General features: G+C 42.8%; 1 protein-coding gene across 18 annotated transcripts in view; it reads right to left on the minus strand.

Moving 5' to 3' along the window:
- Nucleotides 1-23,928, minus strand: part of HMBOX1 (homeobox containing 1) — a 113,898-nt gene that overhangs the window by 49,955 nt on the left and 40,015 nt on the right. For 15 of the 18 annotated variants that reach the window (XM_042832653.1, XM_042832647.1, XM_042832641.1 and 12 more), the window contains 3 exons: nucleotides 15,233-15,316; nucleotides 2,280-2,759; nucleotides 159-244 (listed from right to left, as the gene is read on the minus strand). In XM_042832653.1, the coding sequence (XP_042688587.1) occupies nucleotides 159-244; nucleotides 2,280-2,759; nucleotides 15,233-15,255 (589 nt within the window). In that variant the 5' untranslated portion in view covers nucleotides 15,256-15,316. Of the gene's footprint in view, nucleotides 1-158; nucleotides 245-2,279; nucleotides 2,760-15,232; nucleotides 15,317-20,714; nucleotides 20,733-20,843; nucleotides 20,863-23,928 lie in introns of those variants that run through there. The other 3 variants (XM_042832637.1, XM_042832638.1, XM_042832644.1) reach the window with 3 other exon arrangements.

Below are 23,928 nucleotides of genomic sequence, written 5' to 3' on the forward strand. Positions count from 1 at the left end.
ATGGGCCTTAAATCAAAGGCATACATTATCATGACTAAGCTGACAGATCTGCACTGCAATGCAGAAAGCCAAGCAATATTCCAACATCTGCACCATGCACACATAAGGCAGTTGGACACGGTTTCCCAAAATGAAGAAAGGACTCCCCCAGCTCTTACCTGTCACCTGTGCAACAACTGCTTGGGAAATCCTCCGATTGGCTAGGAAGGCTTTGATTTCCTCCTTTATCACACTGCTGTCCCTCCTACCAAAACAAAAAACAAGAGCACAAAAAAAGAGAAAAAAAACCCAGACAGGCAGACCAAAGTGCACTTTGAAGATGGAAAATGGCTTCATTTTCTTTATTTAGGGGACAAGGAGCGGGGAAGGCAGGCATTAAAACAGTCAAAGTGCCTCACCGGTGGACACTTCTTTTAACTAGTGTCACGTTTGATCAAAGTACCCTAGCAGGAGAATGGATGGCTCACGTCCTATATAATTCATATTAGGTGCAGGGCTGCCATATGGAATGTGCAAAGTTTCATTACACAGGGATGAATAAATCTCTCATACCAGCATAAAATCCTCCGTCATAAAAATAAGGCACAAAAATAAAAAATAAAGGATAGCAGGGTGTGCGCGGTTAGCTGCACAACTGAACACATGCACACAAACGTCCTGCAGCTATTCAAGGGAAAGATCCAAAGGAAAAAAGATTTTGCAACCTCCACCCCTCCGCTGTTACTTCCCTAGCCCATGGCTTGCACTGAATGAAAAGCATCATTGCTTTGTATGATTTTTAAAAGGTACTATCATAGAATGGCTTAGGTTGGAAGGGATCTTAAAGATTATCAGGCTCCAACCCCCCCTGCTATGGGTACTAAGGTATACTAAGATAATTCAGTAGGCACTGTGCTTAAAAGGTCAATAATTTGGGGGTTACCTAAGGATTGGGATACACAGCAAATTTCAACTACTGAAAATACATTTTTTCTTCTTTTTCCTCCTCTCTTCCCTGAAAGGTGCAGAGAAGTAAAACCAATCTTTATTAGGCCTTATTATTTAGTAATCTCTCTTCCCCTTCTCCTGTCCTGCCTCAGCAGCTCTCAAGGCAGACAGTCCTTCAAAATGGAAAATAAATGCCACGTTGTGCGTTCATTTTTACTTCCATATTCAATTACCTTCCATATGCTGGAAAATAAACGTAGCTTCAGTTTACTTGAGACTCATAGGAACCAAAAACTCCAAGGAATGGTTAAAACTTCAGCCATGGCAACTCCTGCATACTGCTATATTCACCACCTTCCTGCATTATTCCATTACCCTGCAGCTGACAGTAAACGAGGCTGATTGGCTTTTCCTACTGCTCATCTCTAATATTCTCCAGCCGCACTTCTACCCTAAATCTCCAAACTTATTTCCATTCTGGAGATTATGGATCCTAGTTCTCCCTCCCATAGGTACTTCTGATTTGTTGCAGCTTCAAGGAAAAAAAACATTCCAACATTGTAACTAAAATAGTTTTGAGATTTTTTGCCCTTTCCCTGTATTTCTTTTTGTTGTCATTTGCTGTCAAGCCCACTGACTCAGTCTTTCATCTTGAGCGGAATAATCCCCTCTTTTAATCTTTGCCATAACGCTGAAAAGGAAGCAGCTAAAAGTAAAGGAAGGTCAATCTAGAAAACAAAGACACAACAAAATGAAATAAAAACAAGAACAACAAACAACTAGCCCTCATTAAAGACTTCTGTTTCTTTTTTTTGTTGTTTTGTTTTCCTGCACCAATCTGCAGACTGTGCAAATCCAAGAGGGAGTCAGCCCCTGCCACAAACTATAAACAGATAACATACATGCACTGCAGATCACCACGGAAAGCATTAACCAAGCAGCTTCCCTACTCTGCCTATATATGGAAGGAAACTCAACTGGTACACATTAGTGGAAGAAGACTCACGTGAACTGAGACTCAGTCAGAAATCTTCTAAATAAGAGTAGGGTGGAAATTCGGTGAATAAGCATGAATTTCAGTCTTTGGTACAGCATGGAAAAAAGTGTTTCAGCAGTAAAACAGCCTCTGGTATATCTGCACATGGGATTGTCTACACATGACTGAGAGTCAGGAGAGAGGTACTGAGATACTGACCACCAAGAAACTAGCAGGGGAATAGCTGTCTTGTCAATAAAGCAACTCCTGCTTTCTTGGTAACACCTGTCACTACCAAGGTAGTCCCACAGGAGGAATCTGCATGCTGAAGGACTTTTCACCCTGACTTTCCAAACCTACAAAGACTTCTACTGACCTCATCAGTTCCTCTACTTTGTCATCGATGTCCAAGTCTTCTTCGGAAGCTTCAAAACTGTAGGACCTTTGAGCCAAGCTGTTTGCTAGCGGGTAACGGGTGGGTGACATCTTCCCATTGAATGCAGACAACCTCTCGTTACTCTCCCTCCCATTCTGATTAGTAGTGCAAGGCTGTGGGGAGGTGTCATAACTGTTGCTTGGGGATGGGGACATCCCAGAATGCTGGGTCTGTGTTGAAGCCGTGGCTGTCGAGGAAGATGCTGGGACGTTGTTGGTGCTGTTGCTGTAGGAACCACCTCCGTAGCTAGATCTTCTTCCAAATTTGTCACTATGCTCTTGATCAAGACGATCCAAGGTTTCCAGCGCATGGAGGATTTCATGTCTGGTCATTCCCGTACGTCTCAGGCGCTGAAGCAAGTCTATCTGCTCTATGGTAAATCTTGGTTCGTCTGTGTAGTGAGACATGGTTTCCAGCAGGCTGAAAACAAGGTGAGATGGAAAAGCAAATACTTCAGTTCAACACTTCTCTGTGATACATGGAAAATACCTTGCAGGAGAAAAGACCAATTGTAGTCCGACACTTTAACCACACTTATGACGGAGATGGCAACCCAACAGTCCACCTCCAATCAAGTTCAGCATTTTGCCTCTCATGAACAGTACTCTTGCTACTTGGCAGAAAGGCTCACCTGAAAACTTTTCAGAAAGCATTTCTCTCTCCTTCTTTCACTGCTTCTAAAATGAACCAGCAGTTACTACTCTTTTGTTCCTGATAAACCTCTGTAACAGAGGGAGGATGGCTGTTCAGTAGTTCACACCAAATTTTCCTCACTGCCAACTATCCTCCAAACAGAAACTCCAGATTCCCAAACTGACCAGTTCATTCAAGGCCAGAGGTAGAGTTTTTGTGGAGAACTTTTAACCAGTTATGACATGAGATTTATGAAACACAGCTCTTTCGAATCTGCAGTACAAAGGGTTCAAGTTGCCCTAACTTTTTGTTGCTGCCTTGAAAACAGAAGATAAAAACATACCTAGCGGAAATTCTAGTGGCCTGTGGAACCAAAGCTGATTTGACTGAAGTCTGATTTCTGAAGTTACCAACTTTTGAACCTGGAATGTTGTCACAGATTGCCTGCCCTAAGAAGGAAAGTGCAGCACATCCAATTACTACAAGCTTTCATTTAAAGAAACTTCTGCTGCTTTCTTCCCTCCAAAGACAGGCTTCTGGTGCAACTCCATACACATGGTGGCTCATCAAAAGCTTTTTTTTACTACTAAACTTCCAAAGGTATCAGAACAATGACTGTCCTATGAATTTGCTGCAAAGACAAGAAATAGAACTGGTAAAAGCACAGTGAGCTTCCCCTAATTGCTTTTCCTTCCTAAGTCTGCTTACAGCAGAGCCAAACGGCATACAAATGACAAGATCACTCCTTCAGAACTCAGGATCTTGAGAAGGGACAGCAGATGGAGGGCAGAGAGAACTTGGGAAAGAGATCAGGGTATTTTCGAACCTTATCGTGGATCTTCTCAAAGAGTCAAGGGTTTTTATAATTCCTGCAGGACAACATGGTAAAAAAATCATTCAAACTCCATGACATGTGGCAGAGCTAACTGTAGAATCCCTACAAACAAGAGCAGATGAAAAGTCAGGCAAGAATTACAAAAACCCTATGAAAACCAAAGGAGGAATAACAGCCTTTGGGATTACAGCAGGCTTTGCAGGGATTTCCTTCAGGTACACGCATCACAGAAACCTAAACAAACCCAGTAGGTTTTGGGGGTATGGTGATAAAATCTATCCAAACTTGAAACATCTCACAACACAGATCTGACTAGGCAAGGAAATAGATAAGGTGTATCCTCAAGTCAAAGCACATAGCTCTATCAATACTTGTAACAATGAACAGTGCCAAGGGAGAAGCACTCAGTACCCACACAGTTATCTACGAGATCATTATATTGCTCTGTTTTTGCAATTTTGCTCCAACACAGCTACTGCAGTCCTGACCAATTCACAGGCATTATACAGGACTTTGCATAGACCAGAAACCACAAGCAAGGAGTTTGGATACAGCTACACACTTTTCAAGGCTAGTCCTGTAGCATGGATGTGGTCCAGTGGCCTTAGGACTGAAGAGCAGCCCTGGGAATTGCTCTGCTTAGTTGAGCTGTAGTTGGAGTGTAGCTACAGACAAGGCATACAAAACCAACATGCATACACCCATGAAAACAGCACATGCAGACTGGAAAGAAGCTTCTATCTTTATATTCCTATAGCAAATACTGAACCCCTTTTAACATTAGAAATGTGTATGCAGGAAAAGAAAGCAAGAGGACAATGCAAGGGGATGACGCCCATCCAAGAAAACGACCATGTGAAAAGACAGACTACATTCAGATGAGTGCTTCAGTCCAACAGGAATGCTCTGTCCTTTGGGACAATTAATTACTGAAACTGTAAATGCCATTTTCAATTTTAAAAGACAAGCATCTAGACTATTCTACGAAGAGGAGGACACAGCAGCCAGTGCAGCAGTAGTCTGCGGTCGGACTGCAGCAATAGTCTGACAGGAATTGTAGCAACTAAAATCTGGAAATTGCACTGCACTTTGAGCTGTTCTGGGCTTGACAAGGAGCATCTGGAAACAGACACTGTGTTCTAGATCTGCCCTCTGTATTTAGGGAAGCAGAGACGCTCAGCCCTTTTGTCCACACTTTGTAGTGAATGCACGGCCTTACTGACTCACGTCACCAACTCCTGTGCAGTAAGAAAGCTCCCCATGTCAGCTCTAAGTAGCGTGTTTTTCAAATAGGAAAATCTCTTATCAAACATCTGGCCTTGAGATTGCTTTCCCTAGATGTGCCAGCTCACCCCTCATTAGAGATAAACCCACCTTTGTCATTTCTTACCTGTACTTCTAACATGCGTTCCCTGAATCATTTATCTATCAACACCATGTCCTCAGGTACTTTACTGAACTGGAGGATTTAATGCACCCGAGATTCCACCTCCACTCAAAATTCCTCCTCCACTGACTCTTCAAGATTTAATACTAAAACATACTTCAGTTTATCTAGGTTCATCTTCAGTTTGTCACGGACACAGAAGCACAAAGCTTTTGCTCTTCTAGCCCCAAGAACCAAAAAACTGATCTGACAAAAGCACAAGATGGCTTCAAAAAAGACAAGTAATATCAAGAACCTAACATTCCCTGCAGAAGCTTGTGGACAGTCATTGCCTTTAAAATTTGAGTGTGATCACTAATTTATCAAAAATGTTAGGGCTCAGCTTCTAGACGTGGGTTATATGTAAGATAAATATTTTGCTTCCAGTGGTACAAGGCTGTGCGTGGGAAAGTGATGTGGCTTCCAGTTTGTCCAACACTGGTGCAGAGAGGATTCACTGTTCATGCATGGTGATGCGCACAGGATGCACGGGCTGCTGAACAAGGCCATTCTGCACCATATATTCAGTGACATCCAACATCTGTGGCCCACAGATACTGTTAATCTCTGGACTGCTCCTGAAGCAGCTGCAGAAAGGAACTGAAGAACAGCAAATGAGCTGCCAGATTAAATCCATTATTCTGTAGTTAACAGTCACTGCTAAAGATGTCCACGCAAGATATTCTTCTAGCCCTCCAACCTACACAACTTCTACACTACATAACTTTTCAACACTTAGGAAAGAAAACAACAAACCAAAGTCATCCACAGCATCTCATTGATCTCACCAGTGTCACATACAGAGTGAGAAACTCCCGTGCTTATAGCTGCCAACACAGCACACACCGTGTCTGACACAGGTACTGGTCTTGAACTCTCATTCACATTTCCATGTGCTTTTCTATATAATCATAAGGTTTAGAAAAAATGCTTCTGAGTCAGCTTTGTGTATTAAGAACAACTTCAGGAACTGGGAATTTTCCATTAAAAACACAAAACAAATATTGCAAAACTTCGTATTACTGAACATGTTCCAACATTACGAGCTATCTACCCTCTTTTAATGAATAACTACACTAAGATTATTTAGAAACGTTATTCTAACAAAGCTTCTGTTATTTTCCATTTTCAAAATATTTTTAATAAACTTAATCCTGTTTGAAAATCAATTTACAGTGCAGTTGAGTAAATCAACCATTTTAGAATCATCAAAATTTCATTCACCTCATTAATTAATGGCTATCCTCTACTCTCCTCTCTACCCACCCGTACTGCTTTAAGAGCCTCATATCCTAGCTAGCTATAATTCAGCTTGTTTTCCCCTCTTTTTTCCTTGGGAAATACAATCAACTGCAAAAATAACAAGAATGACTGGAGGTGTTCAAAAGAAAAATCAAGGCAGCAAATATTGTTCCTGAGAATAATACTGTGATGGACTGCTTTGCTGTGATCCAACTTTAACAAACTTTCCTGCCAATTTAGCAAAATATCCTCAGCACTACCATAGCTTGGCTTACCAAAACTCTCACCAGTCGTGACAAGGTGTCAAACTTCCCTATGGAGAGAGCTGACAAAAAGGTTTCAACCAAGGAAGAACGGCCATGCGTTCATCTCCCCGAAATTCAAAAATAAGGCTTTTTATAAAGAACTAATTAAACTCTAAACTAAAATTCACCCATTTTCTAACAGCTGAACCCGGGCCTTAAAATGGATTGAGCTTATTTAGATTCTGACAGGGAAAAAAAAGATAGCTCAAAATATCTTATTTACATTTCTCACATTGAGTTGGCAGCCATGCCCATGTAAGATGGCCCAATTCCACTTACTGCCTCTTGGTATCTGTAAGGCATTAAAACTTCATGCTTATCTCTTATGGCTCATCCAAAAGGAACCTGAGGTGCCTAAATATCAGATGAAGGGAGACCTATAAAAGAAATGCAAAAAAAAAAAGCCCTTTTCCTACTCCCAAACCTACAGAAACTAGAATACCCAGCAGGTCCCAACCAGTCAGATACAGCATCACCTATTTCCACTTCTAACACACCTCTGAGAAGTGAAGCCTGCTTGTGTAAGGACATTATTCTCAATACCTTTTTCTCTCTCATACCAAGAATATTCAAGCTTATTTTGTGTGAAGTTCTCCCCATAAACGTGGGGCTTTCTCCCCATTCTGAAAGCACTGATCTTGAGCAGGGGATATGTAACCAGGCACGTTGGCTTTCCTCACCCACAACCACAACCCAAGCCCACACAAATTCAGGAATCATTTTCCCAACACGAGCTTTGCAGGCACTGAATCTAACAGAATAATCCCATAAGAACATCCAAAAGCAGAAAGTGGAGAACTCTACGTCCAACTGAACTTGCAGAAGTTCAAAGTAATTCAATTACCCATTTGGGAATAAGGCCAGAACACTGGCCTTAACACCTTTAGCAGTTAAGAAAATAGCTCTGGACTCAAGGATCAGAAGAAATCATGTTTTCCTCTCTTTGTATACGACTAGGAAGTGCCCAAACGACACTGCATAGATCCTTTTCTGCAGAGATCCCTTTCAAAATCTCCAGTACAATTCACTGCTTTATCTAATAGGCCCTGGAAAGCTCAAGACACAAAACCAGTTGTGCTTTTTAATATGAGACCTATATTTGATATAATTTGCATAATATGGATATGGGTTAGAGCCAAAGTGTACAGAACAGGATCCCAGGTCTGGTAATTGGTTTAACAATGATTCTGATAAAGTTGCATCAACTGTGGTGAACGGGATGGGGAGAGACATCAACTTCCACCCTCCTCTGATATATGGCACAAGCTGCTGGCAGGGTTGGGTCCTGAGCAGTGTCAGGGAAGGGTGAGAGGGAGAGTTAGGGAAAGAGCCTGTCCAAAGGGCAACGGGCACAGCCCTGAGCTGCTGGAGCTCAGGGAGCACTGAGACACTGCTCTCAGCCATAGGGTTTGGATGGCACTGTGTGATCTTCATATCGTGAAGTTGTATAAGTCATGGTTTCCAGCTGAAGTAAATTGCCCATCAGTATACAACCAAAAATGGACCTCCAACTAGTTAACCAAACACACTTTAATTATTACAGTTTCTCACAGCATGAATTTGTCAAGCTAAGAGTTTTTCCCTGCACATACAGTAGTGGTGAGAAGTGCTGTGCCCACAGCTGCTGCAAACACAGGAGCAGCAGTGCTGGCCGAAGGTGCCCAGCCCCCATGAGGATGCAGCAAGGATCCTTGGCCGGTGTGACTGGGCTGCTACATTTCCCTCCTGCATGAGGTCTGGACAGCAAACAAAAATGGGTATTAAGTACAGCACTGCTACTCCCAAAGGCAATACAACGTCTCAACTGGACTGATACCAACACATCAGCTACCCTGCATGGCCCTGCCTGTGGCAGGGGGTTGGAGATTCATGGTCCTTGAGGTCCCTTCCAACCCTGGCCATTCTGGGATTCTCTAACTACCACTCCAAACACTTCCTCTCAGAACCAATGACTACAATGAAATCCCACTTCCAGCTGTTACTTGTTTAACCATGCTTTACATGAATGTAAGTTTGTTTTTCTCTCCATACATGTCTACAAGATCTAAGCACCCAAGTGCAGTTCCATTTACTGCCTCGTTTCCATGTTTCACCATTACCCACCCAGGATGCAGCTGCTCCTTACAAGAAGCTCGAGAGGCAGTTTCATTCCGAGCTTTGGTCATCCCACAAACACAACAGTTGATGTGCATCACATAAATTAAACACTGCACACTATGCCTGCAAGCTCAGAGGCTGCAACTGTCCCACTGACCACCAAGTACAGCCTTACAACCCTGCTGGAACACAGCTGGGGCAAAGCTCTATCTCACTGTCTGAAATTCAAGCACTGGCCTTTTCTTTTCTTGCTTAACAAGTGCATCTCCTTTATTCACAGTCAATTTAAGCGCTTCAGAAACGCCCAAAGCTTTGTACCATATTAAGCAAAGCTGCCTTCAAAACAGTAGTTGATGCTATGAATTCTGGAGCGCAAAAGAGGATTAAGGATGTGACTCATCTGAGCCAACACTTATGCTCATCAGTTGCAACTCCAGTATTTTTGGTGGAATTGTACCAGTTTTCAGGAGAGAGGAAAAATATATATATAAAAAAATTTAAAAATCAGGCCTCAAGTGCTCATCATGTCAACGAACACAGAGCCATCCTCACCCATACGTTTGCATAATTATCTCCTGCAGCTTCATCTCTTGGTTCTGATTTTCAAAGAGGTCTCTACTCCCATTCATCCTGATTCACAAACAAAATGTAATGCTTGTATAATGACTGCTCTCAGCCGAGGCAAACGAAAACCTCACTTTGCAAGCAAGGAGTGAAATCAGACTACAAGCTGATCTATCGAGGTTAAACGTCACCAGTTCTGTTTATGAATGCAAAGCACTGCCTCATGAATGCAGAACACTGCCATATGCTTTCGATCAAAATGGTGACAGTTAATAAGAGCAGCCTGAAACTTCTGAAAATAAATCCAACGTAATCAAATACTCACCGCTACACAAATTACAGAAGGCAAGCTGAGAGCAGAATATCAACATAGCATTTCTTTAGGAAGCTTCAAGATTTTCGGCTAGTTAAAGAACCCCAACCAGACTCACTTTTTTATCTTAAGCTGTTTTTCCACTCAAGCCTTCTGTATTCTTCGCTGCTGATACAGTATTTTTTTACTGGGTGCTGCCACACTGGCAGCAAGCAAAGCCCAGCAGTTTTGCCACTGATTCCACTTGGGTGAGTAACTTACTGCCCTTTATAGTATCCGCTTTACATCTTTGGAAAAGAGAGAGAGAACTCAAGATCAATCTTACAAGGGGAAAATATAATAAAAATGCCAATTATTGCCATAATCCAAGTCTTACAAAAGAGACTGACCTCTGACTAAGCACAGGGCTGGGAGCCAGATACTTCTGAATTCTACTCCAGGCACAGACTGATTCACACCGACACCTTATCTGTCTAACCCTAATGTTCCCTACTTCTACAATCAGGGCTCCCAACTTTTTGTTGCAATTCTACAGCAGTAAGGCAGGAATTTGAACTCTGAGGCCTGGATTCAAGGGCAGAACAAGGAATGAGAAGAACTGCCACAGAAAAACCAGAGTGATAGTTGAGTGCTGAACTGAGACCCAAAGCTGTGACAAAAGAGCAAAGGAGGAGCTCTTATATCTGGGAGCCGAAGACAAAATTGCATATACATAAACTCTGTAACAGAATCAGGGCAGAATTCCTGTGTCTGAATTCCTTCCACCAGTTCCTGCAACACACTGACATCTTTTCTTCAGCCCACATGAAGAAACAGCTCTTGTGACAAGAAAAAAAGAAAGGAGACATGGCCCTAACCTAGATACAAACTGGCAAATCATATTTTTCCAGATGCCAAAATTACAGGGGTAGAAACAACGTTGTCTTCTGCTTCCTCTAGAAACCTTCAGAATTCAACCAGTCACAGAATCATAGGCCAGGGTTGGAAGGGACCTCAAGGATCACGAAGCTCCAACCCCCCTCCACACACAGGGCCACCAACCTCCCCATTTCATACCAGCCCAGGCTGCCCAGGGCCCCATCCAACCTGGCCTTGAACACCTCCAGGGATGGACGGGGCATCACAGCCTCTCTGGGCAGCTGTTCCAGCACCTCACCACTCTCATGGTAAAGAACTTCCCCTGACATCCAACCTCAATCTTCCCTCCTTCAACTTAAAACCATTTCCCCTTGTTCTCTTATCTACCCATTCAAAGAACTGACTCCCCTCCTGTTTATAGGATCTCCTGTATATCAAAATCAAGACAGAATCTCAAGTCAACAGTTCTACATCAGCTCACTGGAATATCGAAATGTTGGAAACGCATCTTTCTACAGAACAATCCTGTGTGGCAGAAAAGTAATATTATAGCTAACTTTTGAAACTAATGGCTCACAGAAAGGAACTAACCTTCAAACAAGGCAAAATGGCTCGTTCAAAACCAGAGGCATTCTGCAAGAAGGCAGACCAACTGCTTGGCCAAAATTTGAACATCTTCTCACGTTCCACAAGGCTCATCTACGGCACCAGACACGGCACTGTACAACATGCTTTAATGGGATGTCATCACCAGGATTTCTACCACCTCTTTTCCACATGTAAGGAGAACGATGTTCTTTAGTATGCATTACGGAAACCTACATTCTTCCTCAGGATCTCTCACCAACAGTAACAACTTTCATAAAAGAGCAATTTGTTAGTTCTGAAAACTAAAGCCAAAAATCACCAAGTAACTAAATTTTACCTGTCCCCATTTTTGTGTTCAACAGAGCAATTTTATTTTTTATTTTTACCCTGTTAGAAAACAGTCTGTGGGAGCAGTTCTACTGTAGCTCTGTTGGCACACAGTCTTGGGGAAGACAGATGTTATATTTGGAGAACAACTCCAAAATAGATAACAGCAGCTCCTTGAAGAATATAAATCATAATAGCAAAAAAGTGGGCTTTTGGCTACAGCCGCTTCCATGTTAGAGTTTTATTTTATTTAGAAGCATTTCAAAAAGAAACAGACATCTTACTCATGCTCTTAAAGTAACAAACCTCTCAAGACTCCATCTAGGGAGATTTCCTCTCGCGTGACACAGAGAAGACCCAGTTTGCGTCCTCAGGGTAAATGCAAACTCTTTCTTTGCTACTCAGAGCAGGAGGAGAACACCTCGAGATGCAAGTCCTGATGTGCAGATGCTTGAGGGAGTGTGAGCTGACCTAAGAGCATCCAACAAGAGTGGAGGATCCCTTCCAACTCAGGGTGTTTTATGGTTCTATCATTACTGAGGTAGGGGCTGGGTCCTGCTTTTCTGCCCTCCCGTAGAGATTCTTGGAAATCCCCACAAATGAATTCAGTTCAACACATCAGGAAAATAAATAAACCAACCCATCCTTAGATACTTTGTTTTGCCCGGGTTAGCAAGCTATGTTAGCTTAGAGAAGTCTGTGATGATTGCTGTCGCCAACCCAACGGATGGGCCAAGCCAATTTAGCTAAGAACAGAGGAAAGCGTAAGAGGCACACAGGGAACAACATTGCTTTTAGTCCCCTTTAGGTTGGGTTAACTACCCGTGAAATCATGGATTAACTCATCTGGTTTGTTTTAGAGTAAAACTAAGGGCTCAGACAACGTTTAGAAGGTCAGAATGTCAACTGAACATTTCTATAGCCACCAGCCATTTACACTACACCTTCTTGTCAGAAGGCAAAGACAGAAAATTAGCTGAAGCTTCTTTCACCAAGGTTTAATTCAAGTGTTTCGAATCACATTCCAGGGAAGCTGGACAGTTAAGGCAGCTTAGCCATATGGTGACTTTCCAAGCCACCATAATGCAATGGCTATTTTTCAATGTGCTGATTTTGATACCATTCACATACTCGTTCCTTTCTTCCCATTGTTTTTCATGAATGATAACAAGAACTCAGTCTTTTTTTTCCATCTGCATTACTCACACTGATTTCTTTTCCACTCAGCAGGCTTTTACTTACTCCAAGCCAGCTCTGTCATAGCTGGCAGTTAGATCCATACGCACAGACCTGACAATTCGGGTAAACTTTTAGAGGCAATGTTGAAACTGCCCAGTTCCATCGAGTTTCAAATGCAATATAAATACCAATGGTCATATCTCACACATTAATTAATCAGTACTGTTCTGATCCTGTGAAGTACACGAAATTGCTTCCTTTATATTTATAAAGAAACCAGTGGAGACATATTCACATTGGCTACAGAAGGGCTTCATTTCAAATAAATAACTAATTCTAGTGACACCAAAATCAAGCCTCGTGCTCACATAAGGCAAAAAATTCCTCTCAAGTACTCAATCTCATCCAACTGCAGATAAAAATTAAGCAGATAAATGGTAATCGCCTCCTTTGCTCTTCAGGCTGCCCCATGGTTGGGATAACCACACTACTCTTTAACCATGGCAGCTTTAAGAGATTTATTAATGCAAACCAATCTTACTTTCAAGCTTGTTTTAAAACCCTGGCCTGAAAATGGAATACCTCAGATATGGCTTTATAACCTTCCTCACCTGCCCAGTGAGGTACGGCCAGGCATGCTGTTTATTTTGTAAATAGTTATCACAAACATACACACAAGACGAGTCATGATTTCACAATAAATTACGGGTTGTGGGCTGCCAAACTGCTTAATCTTTTTTTTTTTAAACTGTTTTTTTTTTTTTTTTCCCCATTTCCCCACGTCCATTTACCTATTCAAAAAGTTATATATGGTTCAGTCCAGAAACTCTGCACCCAACTGGATCATCTTGGACTGTTTCTCCTGATTTAAAGCTCTCTAACCCTGTCTAAATAGTTTCATCCCAGCTTTCACCCAGGCGAAAATCATTCATCTATACTTTTTATTGCATTCTCAATGACTGTGTTAACTGTACATACACTGGAATCAATAGAAAAAGTGACTATTTTTGTGATGAAGGGTGGCAGCTGATTAATATCACACATCAACATGCCACAGTGATCCCAAGAAGCAGCAGAATATGATATCCAACTAAAACTGCACAGAGGCAGGACACGTCTGAAATCTGGCTGAAGCACAGGAAATTAAGACTATATAATTCACTGCTTGGAAATTTATGTTGTAAGTCTGATTCAAAGTTAAGGCTGACAGACTGTCCTTGTGCTCACACAAAGCACAGAAGAACTGTAAGATCAGCCTGCAAACTCTGCATTACCGGCATAATAAAGATGCGCAGGGCAGTGCGGCCTTACCTCCAGATTTCTTCCCTGCTGTGAAGTAGATATTTAAGATTTCAAATAGTGACTATTTAATACTGATATCCAACATATCTGCAGCTAAAACAAAGAACAGGAAGCGTCTCAGAGTGTCAAAAGGGTAAGAACCACTAGTTTTGAATGGAAGACTGAGACACCAGCAAAGGAAAATAACTACTTAATGGTTGTATCAAGAAGCCTATTTGAAGAATATTGGTAGTTGAATTTCCAACATGTAAGTGCTGCTCTTGTCAGTGCTACTCTTTACTGCCACCCTCTACGCAGAAGTCTGTGCTTGCATTGCCACTTGCATTATGAGTGTCCATGCACTACCTGAATAATCTTCATCCCAGAAATAATCTATCTTGGATTAATCTGACTGTTTTCACACTTCCAACCTGCAATAGACAAGATTTCTCTTTGTAACTCAGACAGAAGGTACAGTTAGAAGCCTAGAGGTCAAAGCACCTCCAGAATCTGTTTGCCACTGGACTTTTGGTCATGCCTACAAGAGGTACAAGGAACACTAATGCAGGACTGCAACTGTGAGAGGGATGCAGGACAGCACAATACAGGACAATCACTCCTTTCAGCCTGACAAGCTTTGAAGTAATTTGCTTATTTATTGAGGAAAACAGAATGGATATCAATTACATTCAAGATTCATAACAGAAGTCATTTAAAAGAACAAACTAAAAGACTCAAATTCAAACATAAGATTTGGCAGCAGTTGTGGCTTGAACCTGCACATTCACTACCAATGTTAGCTATGCTAGTCTTCTGCCTTTGACATACAGTGCTACCCTTCTGGTGTACTCATCTCCTTTCACCAGGTCTGTAGTGGTGCCAAACACTCACAGCTCTGGTATCCTTCTGCTATGCCATGGGGATGTATGGAGTACTCCAGCTTTTAACAGCACACTTCCTCTGATCGAGGCTGTTTCGAAGCACTTCACGATTTTCTCTCTTTCAGAGATGCTATCAGCCAGGCCAAGAGAAGAACTATAAATTCCTGCTTCCTGGTTTAAATAAATTCCTGTTTCCTGGTCTAGCAAATGCCAAACCAGTGGAACTCCCCAGGTTAGCAAACTGTTGATTATCACTGCAATCATTTCTCTGCATTTTTCAGGTAGAACAGAAAAAATACAGCGCTCAAGATATCATCTTTCTGTAGCTGTTGTGTCATTGTTTGGGTTTTTTGCTTGTACTTACACTACTGGAAAAGTTCTGAGCATACTTTACATGGGGATGGAACGTTATAAAGCCTCTTGGGGGTCTTCAGTGTTATTCACCATTCTGTAAGACACAATTAAAAGATACAAAAACTTCAGACATTTCAATGAAAGGCAAATTCATTCTGATTTCTTGTTGTCTGGCTTACAATTACACAACCAGCTTATAAAGGGCAACGTTCTGGTAGTTTTACCAGGCAGTAGCCCCAAACCACATCATTAAGAAAAATACACAAGCCCCTCCAGGATTCTTCTTGAGCAACCTATCCATCCTCCCTTAAAAAGGAAGGGTATCAATCACCACATGTCATCATGGTTAAGAAAAATGCTCCCTCAAACTACTGCAGTTTTTTCTATCCACTTTCAATTTTTATGTTTCATTGTGTGGACTGCTAAAGCCTCACCCTCTTTCTTCTCTATGCCTTAAGTGAGCGATGACATGGTTTGCAAAGGACCCATGGTCTTAAAGTCTAAGAAATAATCCTTTGCATCCAAGCACCCCGTGGAAGACTTCTGCTATAAATCAATGTTTTAAAGATCTAAACAAGGCCGACCAGCTGAATATTCTCTGTATACCAAACAGATTAAAAACTGCACATGCTGATTCACATTACTCTTCATAATCTGTAACTAATTCAGATCCACATAATCTGTACTAACACAGACACACTTCAACGCGGATTCCAGGTAGATTCCTAAGGAGAAAGTTGATGTCTGGTAGTGTAATCATTTCACAGACAAAAATTTAAATTACAATTGATTTCTTTTTGCCACAAGTAAATTAATCTGAGCAATCATTTAGCCTTATGACAGTTACCTAGCCTTTTAACTCACAAGAGCTATTAAAAGGATTATTTGGCTAACGTCCGCCAAGAGCTTAGAAGACAGGTACTATGTTCTGAAAAGGAATGACCTAATAGAAGTTTCTTCAGCTTGCACTGCTGACGTCTTTCCTCATAAACTCACAAAGTGCTCCAAAAGCCAAACTATTAACCATTAGGAAAGAGTAAGGGAGCATGTTACATCCAGGTGCATGTGGGAAGAACTAGAGAGAATATTTCACTTCGGACTATGGGTGAGCATGAGCTGGAATAGAAAACAAGTGACTTGAGCAGTAAAATGCATTGAATAATTCATTCTGCTCTTCAACTGTCCATAATATCAGCACCCAAGATTTGTGGATGAACACATGTAGGCTGCTCTCATTGTTAAGCATGGTCCAGATGCTACAGCATGGCTCTTCCCCTACAGCACCACAGGATTTGCTAATGGCTTTGGGGAAGATCTGCACCTATTGCAGACAGAGTTCACTGTGCACATACAGACTGTACCAGGCTTGCTAGGTAATTTACAGGGCTTTTTTCTTTGCTTGTGAAAAGCTTTGGAACTCTCAGGACTAGGACACACAAACTTCTCCAGAAGTAGCAGCTGGCAGCTTCTGGACACCAGCTTTCACTAGGGGTTTACAGCTCACCCATGGGAAAGGAAAGACTGAGTGTCTGGGGGGAAGGGAGCTGCTGAGAGATGGCTGCTGCCATTTCAACAATTCACAGAATCTCAGGGAGTGGAAAGGACCTTAAAAAATCATCAAGTCCAACTCCTTTGCTAAAGAACTTCCCTACAATAGGTCACACAGTTTGGCATCCAGATGGGTCTTGACTATCTCCACAGAACCAGACTCCACTGCCTCTCTGGGCAGCCTGTGCCACTGCTCCATCATCCTTACTGTCAAGCAGTTCTTCTGCATGTTAGAATGGAACTCCCTACATTCAAGTTTTAGGCCTTTGCTCCTTATCATATCATTGTGCACCAATGAGAAGAGCTTGGCCTCATCCATTTGCCTTCCACCTCCCTTTAGATATTTACACTGATCAGATCCCCCTCTCAGTCTTCTTTTCCCCAAGCTGAACAGTCCCAGGTTACTCAGCCTTTCCTCATACAGAGATGCTCCAGGCCCTTCACCATCTTTGTGACCCTCTGCTGGACTTCTAGAAGATTCCTGTCTTTTTTCAACTGGAGAGCCCAGAACTGGACACAGTACTCCAGATGAGGCCTCACCAGGACAGAGTAGAGAGGGAGAATCACCTCCCTTAGCCTACTGACCACGCTCTTTTTAATGCACCCCAGGATCCCATTGGCCTTCCTGGCCACAAGGGCACACTGCTGGCTCATGGTCAACCTGTTGGCAACCAGAACACCCAGGTCCTTCTTTGTAGAGCTCCTCCCCAGCAGGTCATCCCCCAGCCTGTACTGGTGCAAGACTCTACATTTGCTCTTGTTAAAACTCATCAGGCTCCTCCCTGCCCAACTCTCCAGTCTGTCCAGGCCTTGTTGAATGGCAGCACAGCCTTCAGGTGTGTCAGTCAATCCTTCCAGCTTTGTATCATCAGCAAACTTGCTAAGGGTAGACTCTGTCCCTTCATCCAGGTTGTTGATGAAGATGTTGAACAAAATCAGACCCAGCATTGACCCCTGGGGAACACCAAGAATTACAGCCTCCAATCAGATTCTGCACCGCTGATGACCACCTTCTGAGCTCTGCCAGTCAGCCAGTTCTCAGTTCACTTCACCATCCACTCATCTATCTCACATTTTCTAAGTTTCATAACAAAGATATTGCGAGGGATGATGCCAAATGTCTTACTGAAGTCAAGGTACACAACATCCGCTGCTTTTCTCCCCATTTACCCAGCTGGTAATGATATCATAGAAGGCTACCAGGTTGGTCAAGCGTGAGTTCCTCAGAAAATTGGCTGTCCTGAAGTTCAGGGCAGCAATTCTACTTACTGCTTTGCACACAAGATCTTGGACTTCACCGTCTTGTTATCACTGGATCCTAAGCTTCCCACAGTCATCACATTCCTGACCAGCCCTTCCTTGTTAGTAAAAACAAGATCAAGTAGCACAACCCTCCTCATTGGTTTCTCCCCCATCTGCATCAGAATGATATCAGCAACGTGCTACAGGAACTGCCTGCATCTTGTGTGCCTGGCTGTGTTGCTTATCCAACAAATATCACAATGATTGAAGTCCCCAACGAGAACCAGTGCAGAGGACAGCAAGGCTGCTTCCAGCTGTTTGTAGACAGTCTCATCCACTTCGTCCTCCTGATCAAGTGGCTTGTAGTACTCACCCACAACAGTGTGTCCTATATTAGCCCCCCCCTTAAGTCTTACCTACAAGGTCTCCTCTTGTTCAAGATTCACCCCAAGCGAAACTTAATACATTCCAGTTGCTCTCTCACATAAAGAGCAACTTCGCCACCTCGTCTCTCCAGCCTGTCTTTCCTAAAGAGGACACGGCCATCCATGACAGCATTCCAGTCGTGTGAGCTGTCCCACCGTGTCTGTGTGATTGCAATGAGATCATGGCCCCGTGACTGCATGCAGATCTCTAGTTCTTCCTGTTTATTTCCCATGCTGCGTGCGTTGCTACAAAGCACTTTACGGAAGCACAGAGTGCAGGTATCTCTAGAGAATGCAAGAAGGTTTAAGCCGGGTTATTGGCAATGTTTTCCTCTCTGAGAAGTCCTCACAAGATCCAATTAGACAGCTGAGAGGCTTTTCTCCACAGATTACTAAAAAGGCAGCATTACCAGGCCCTTCTCTCTCACAAGAAGCTCCATCCCCTTCCCCCGCCGAATCTAGTTTAAGGCTCCAGTAATCAATCCAGCCTGCCTGCTTCCCAGAACACTTCTGCCCCATCTGCTCAGTTGCATTCCATCCGATGCCCACACACCTGGTCTCTCAATGTCCTGTGATCACAGTACCTAAAACCTCGATCCTGACTCCATCAACCAGTAATGTACCTGATTTATCCTCCTCCTCCTTTCCAGAACCCAGCCACCAGTTAGGAGGACAACATACATGCGCTCCCAGTCCCTTTAGCATTTTTCCAAGGTATGCAAAGTTCCTTTTAATACTACTTTGTTTCCCCACTGCAGCCTCCCATAGCCCTGCTTGAATGCCAACAAGCAGATGGCAGTCACCTTGCTTTATCAGATGTGGTAGAGACTTCTTAACATCTCTGTCATGTGCCCCTGGAAGACAGCAAACCTCTCTGAAGATGTTCACTGGGTAGCCAATGAAGCCCTCAGTGCCTCTCAGAAAAGAGTCCCCAGTTATTAAGAGTCTTCACCCTTTTTTTTGGTGGCAACTGCAATTCCTTTGGCCCACATCCAGGTTTTGAGTTGCCTTGTTTCTCGTCCATAAGAGGAGGACACCAAGAGCAATATCAGACACAATGGACAATTCCAGCACACCACAGCTCATGCTGTGTGTGTGGCCTGGGAAAGAAACCATGTTACTGGAGAGCTGATGGATGGAAAAGACAAACCGGCAGCTCCCTGAAGTCAGCCGTCCCCAAACCTTTCAAGATAGTTCTACACCACTAGACACTTCTCCATTAAATCTCTTAGCAGTTTTTAAAGCATTTTCTGTGAAGCAGTCACAGAAAAATATGAGATCATGCAGTTGACTTATTGCCAAATTTTGAGTTTAATAGAGAGAACTGTTTTGTTTTCCAAAGAGGAAGAAATTAAATTTAAATAGATGCAAACTTTCTGAAGGTCGGAGAGGCTAACGGTAGAGAACTGAATTCCTCAGAGAAAGACTCGCTTTGAGGGTGAGAAGTGTGGAAGAACCAAAGGAAAAAAAGCTCACAAAGGAAAAAAAGATCACTTTCCATCACCATGAAACACAGAATTAAAACTGGAACACGACAGAGCCAAAGAAAAGGCTGCAGTAATTCAGGTGTGAGATGACAAAGGCAGGACAATGATTTTAGTGATACTAATGGAAGAGGAAAAAAAAAATGGTGCAGGCTTCAGATGTTATAAAATAAATGAAGAGCTTTTATGCAGCCCAGATTTGGGATGTGAATAGAGGAGGGAGAAGGAACTTATCCAAGATACTCCAAATCTCCAAGTGCAGATACAAGGTACGATAGAGCAGAAATAAACAAGAGAGAGCTTGCAAGTAAATAAGAGAAATTCTCAATTTTTGCTTTGTTTGGGGCAGCAGTGCTACAGTGTGGCTGCAATCACGAACTGTCACAGCAAAGCCAAACTGTAAGGCAGGTCAGTCTAAAAGGTTGCCCAGCGAGGCTGTGGGTGCCCTCAGTCTGCAGGCATTCCAGGCCAGGCTGGATGGGGCTGTGAGCAACCTGTGCTATGGGAGGTATCCCTGCCTATAGCAGGGGGTTGGAACTGGGTGATCTTAAGGGTCCCTTCCAACCCAAACCATTCTGTGATTCTATGGTCAGGGAATCCTAAGGTCTGCCTCGGCAGCTGGAGTTGTGAAAGCAAATGAAGATCAACAGAAAGGAGAGGAAACCAGTGTTTCCTACATCTGATGCCAGAACAGAACGACAGCTCCTGAGAAGGGTTACAAATAGTCTCTGGTCTGAAGTTCAGTGGCACAGATGAACCCTCCCTCCCCTGCACCCACATAAAGATTGCTTACATGGTTTTCTGATTCAGGGTTCATCAGACAAATAACAAGCAACCCTCACCTATAATTTTAGGAAAAATTTCGCCCTGGAGCAGGGTAAATGCAACTGCCATTCTTAAAATTATCACTCTCCCTCTTTACCTCCTTCAGCACAAAGCAAAGCAACAACCCAGGTTTGATCGCAGCAGCAGAACAGGTGTCACCACAATCTGTAGTTGATATGCAAGTAAGAACTGACCAACCTTTGCCCTTTTCGCATTATTCATTAAATAATTTATCTGCTAACACAGGGAAAACACTACTAGTTCCATTCCTTTCTGGAACAGATAATAAAAAATTCAATATTAATATGGAAATCATGGCCACAGTTGTAGAATCAGATGTAATGAACAATCTTGTCCCCGGCTTAAGTTGCTATAAAGGAAGCTTAAATTTACAATGGATGAGCCTTAGTGGCATTCTGTTTTTCAGATATTAAAAATCTCATTTTCTCAGTGCCAAGGACAAGAGGATGTGTGAAGCAGTGGAGTATCAACTCTGCATTTGTCTCACTTGACATGAAATCATTCTCATTTTAGTTTAGATTTTTAATATATTCTTGGGATCCACTTCAGTTTTCTTCTTTCCTCACTGGATGCAATTAGATATTTTGAAGTACAGTTCACCCTCATCCACAGCACTCTGCAGAAGCAAGGAGGAAGTCACTGGGTAAAGATGAGGCTCATGCAACTTATTTGGAAAAGAAATTGATTTTCCTTTTTAATTTCTGAGTGAGTCACATAGTAAAAAATAACACCACCACTTTGTATTTCACTAATACCTTCCTTGGTAAGTTCTTAAAAAGAGCTTTACAAATAAATTAAAAGCTTTCTGTCCTTGAGAAAGGGGAACATCACCATTTTGTCACAAATAAAACATGAACAGAGGGGCTAAATTCTTGGCTCCCAAGCACACCAGATAGTATCAGAGATGTCTGCCTGAGGACACGGGCCCCATGCTACTGTGCTATTGAATGCTACCTGCTATTGAAATGCTGGAGAACCAATTTCAGCTCGCTCATACACCCGGCTTGCTGCACGGTGAAAGAAAAAGGGCAAATTCAGTCTGGCTCCTGAACTCAGAATAAAGGCAGATTCCCAACCCTGTGCACGGCTGCAAACCAACCCTCTCCTCTCCGCAACAGGAAATTGCTCAAAACTGAAGTGCTTTACTCAGAGGTGACAGATAGCTGGAGGTCAGCAGGAACTGTCAGGCCTACCATGCATGTGTGCACACACACGTCTGTAAGCGTGGGCCATTACATTCCAGTTACTTCACCTTCTCTATCCTGAAGCCCGTGTAAAGTACAACAAACCTGTTACCAGCTTCACTGTGGCCAGGAGACATCTTGCCTCACAGACCAAGGAGCCAACACTCCCAGCGGTTCATTCTAGAGGTTGATCACTCTCTCCATTAAAAACATTCACTTGATTTCTACTTTGAACACGTATTGCTTAAGATTCCAGATAATAGCTCCTTAAGCCTTTTTTGCTAGCATTGAGCCCTTTATTTTTGGGAGACTTTCAGACAGGCTGTTGTTTATCCAATGCTTTTAAAACTTCACGTACTGTATTTGTATCAAAACTGAAAATTCATCTGGGTGCATGCACAAAAGTAGGACTAGCATCCAAAATACTAAAACTAATCTAGGACTCTGTAGCCCATTTTCCAAAAATAGGCTTATTAGGAAAAAAATATACTCTGCCATCTGACTCAAAGATGTGTTACGTTTGTGCCCTGGAAAGCAAGGTTAGGAACCTTCTCTGCGACCTGTCACCTCCTGAGCATGCACTGTGGCTTGGCAACGTGCAGCATTCTGTTTCACACAGTCACTGCACTGCAACATGAAGAGAAGAGTTGTCTTTCAGGCCTCTAGGCTCTAATTTACTTAAATACCATCACTTTAAGTCAGCGCAGTCGTTTGTATCCTGAGCAAAGTCTTATTTGGGACTCGAAGAAAGTGCACAATTAGCTGCGGCCAAGCACTATTGCTAAACACAGCAGCCACTGCATCTGCTGCAGCTTCCTTCTGGGTTACCTCAAGCTGCAAGCTTACACAGAGGACACTGGCTTTTGACACAGTAACGTGGCACAAATTGCTATGGCAGAGACATTATCTTAAGGAACAGCCTGTGCCACTCTAACCACAGAATGGTTGAGGTTGGCAGGGACTCCAGGAGGTCACCTCCAACCCTGCCCTGCTTGAGCAGCCCTACCTACTGGGTGCCCAGGACCATGCCCAGATGGATTCTGAATTCTCTCTTCAAGGACCACCTCTCTGGGCAACCTGTGCCCATAAATCAAAGAATTTGAAGGGAACAAGAGAGCACACGTTTCACAAACAGAAATTACTGGAGACTCTGTTCAGAAGTGACCTTCAACAAACCCCGGTTTCAGTCTGATTGTGGCTGAGGTGGTTTAACAAATCCTTTACACTACATAAGACAAAATACTATTTGGGGATTACGGTGAGGGAAAAGAGCAGCATCTTGCCAAGTTTACTTGATGTAATCCTCTTCTTCCTCAGATGGCTAACTGAAGGGAAACCACCAAAACAAGCCTTTTCCCCTTTAGAAAACACATGCCTCGATCTTACGATAAAGAGAGCAACAGTTGGTGCCCTTAAAAAAAGAAAGTAAACCACTGCTTCCACAAAATGCCCTGCAGTTGATCTCCACAAAACAAAAGGCCATTCTTCCTCTCTCCTTTTCCTTTCCCAATCCCACACAAGAGAAGAACCCTTAACCAAATGGAGTGGAATTGCCTAGATGACAAGCTGGAGGCCAGGCTCCATTTCAAAGCAAATTAGTAAATGATCCTCTCCCCCAAAAGACTGGAGTAACAAAACCACAGTTTTCTGAACTCCCCCAAGGCTGCCAGAAGCACACAGAAGTTGATCTGTATTCCACTGGAAAGGACCCCAAGCTATTCCAGAATTCCCAAGGATGCATTAGAAGCAATGCTGTTGCAGCAAAAGGCCTAGTTTAGTGCTGCTTTGTCCTCAATGGCATTCCATTTCTCAAAGGAAACAGAAATTCTGTCAAGATACATCTCCAGACATGTTCCAGCAGAGAATCCCAGGTTTTATTTTCATTATTGCTTATAAATGAGTTTCAGAACTTCATGTCCCAGGCACCTACATTGTTGTATCTACTGAATTTCAGTATTTTACCCCCTCCAAGCATGT

Source organism: Centrocercus urophasianus, unplaced genomic scaffold (genome assembly GCF_019232065.1).
Source record: "Centrocercus urophasianus isolate 14NV4802_14NV808 unplaced genomic scaffold, USGS_Curo_1.0 seq_39, whole genome shotgun sequence".
NCBI classification, from domain to species: Eukaryota; Metazoa; Chordata; class Aves; order Galliformes; family Phasianidae; genus Centrocercus; species Centrocercus urophasianus.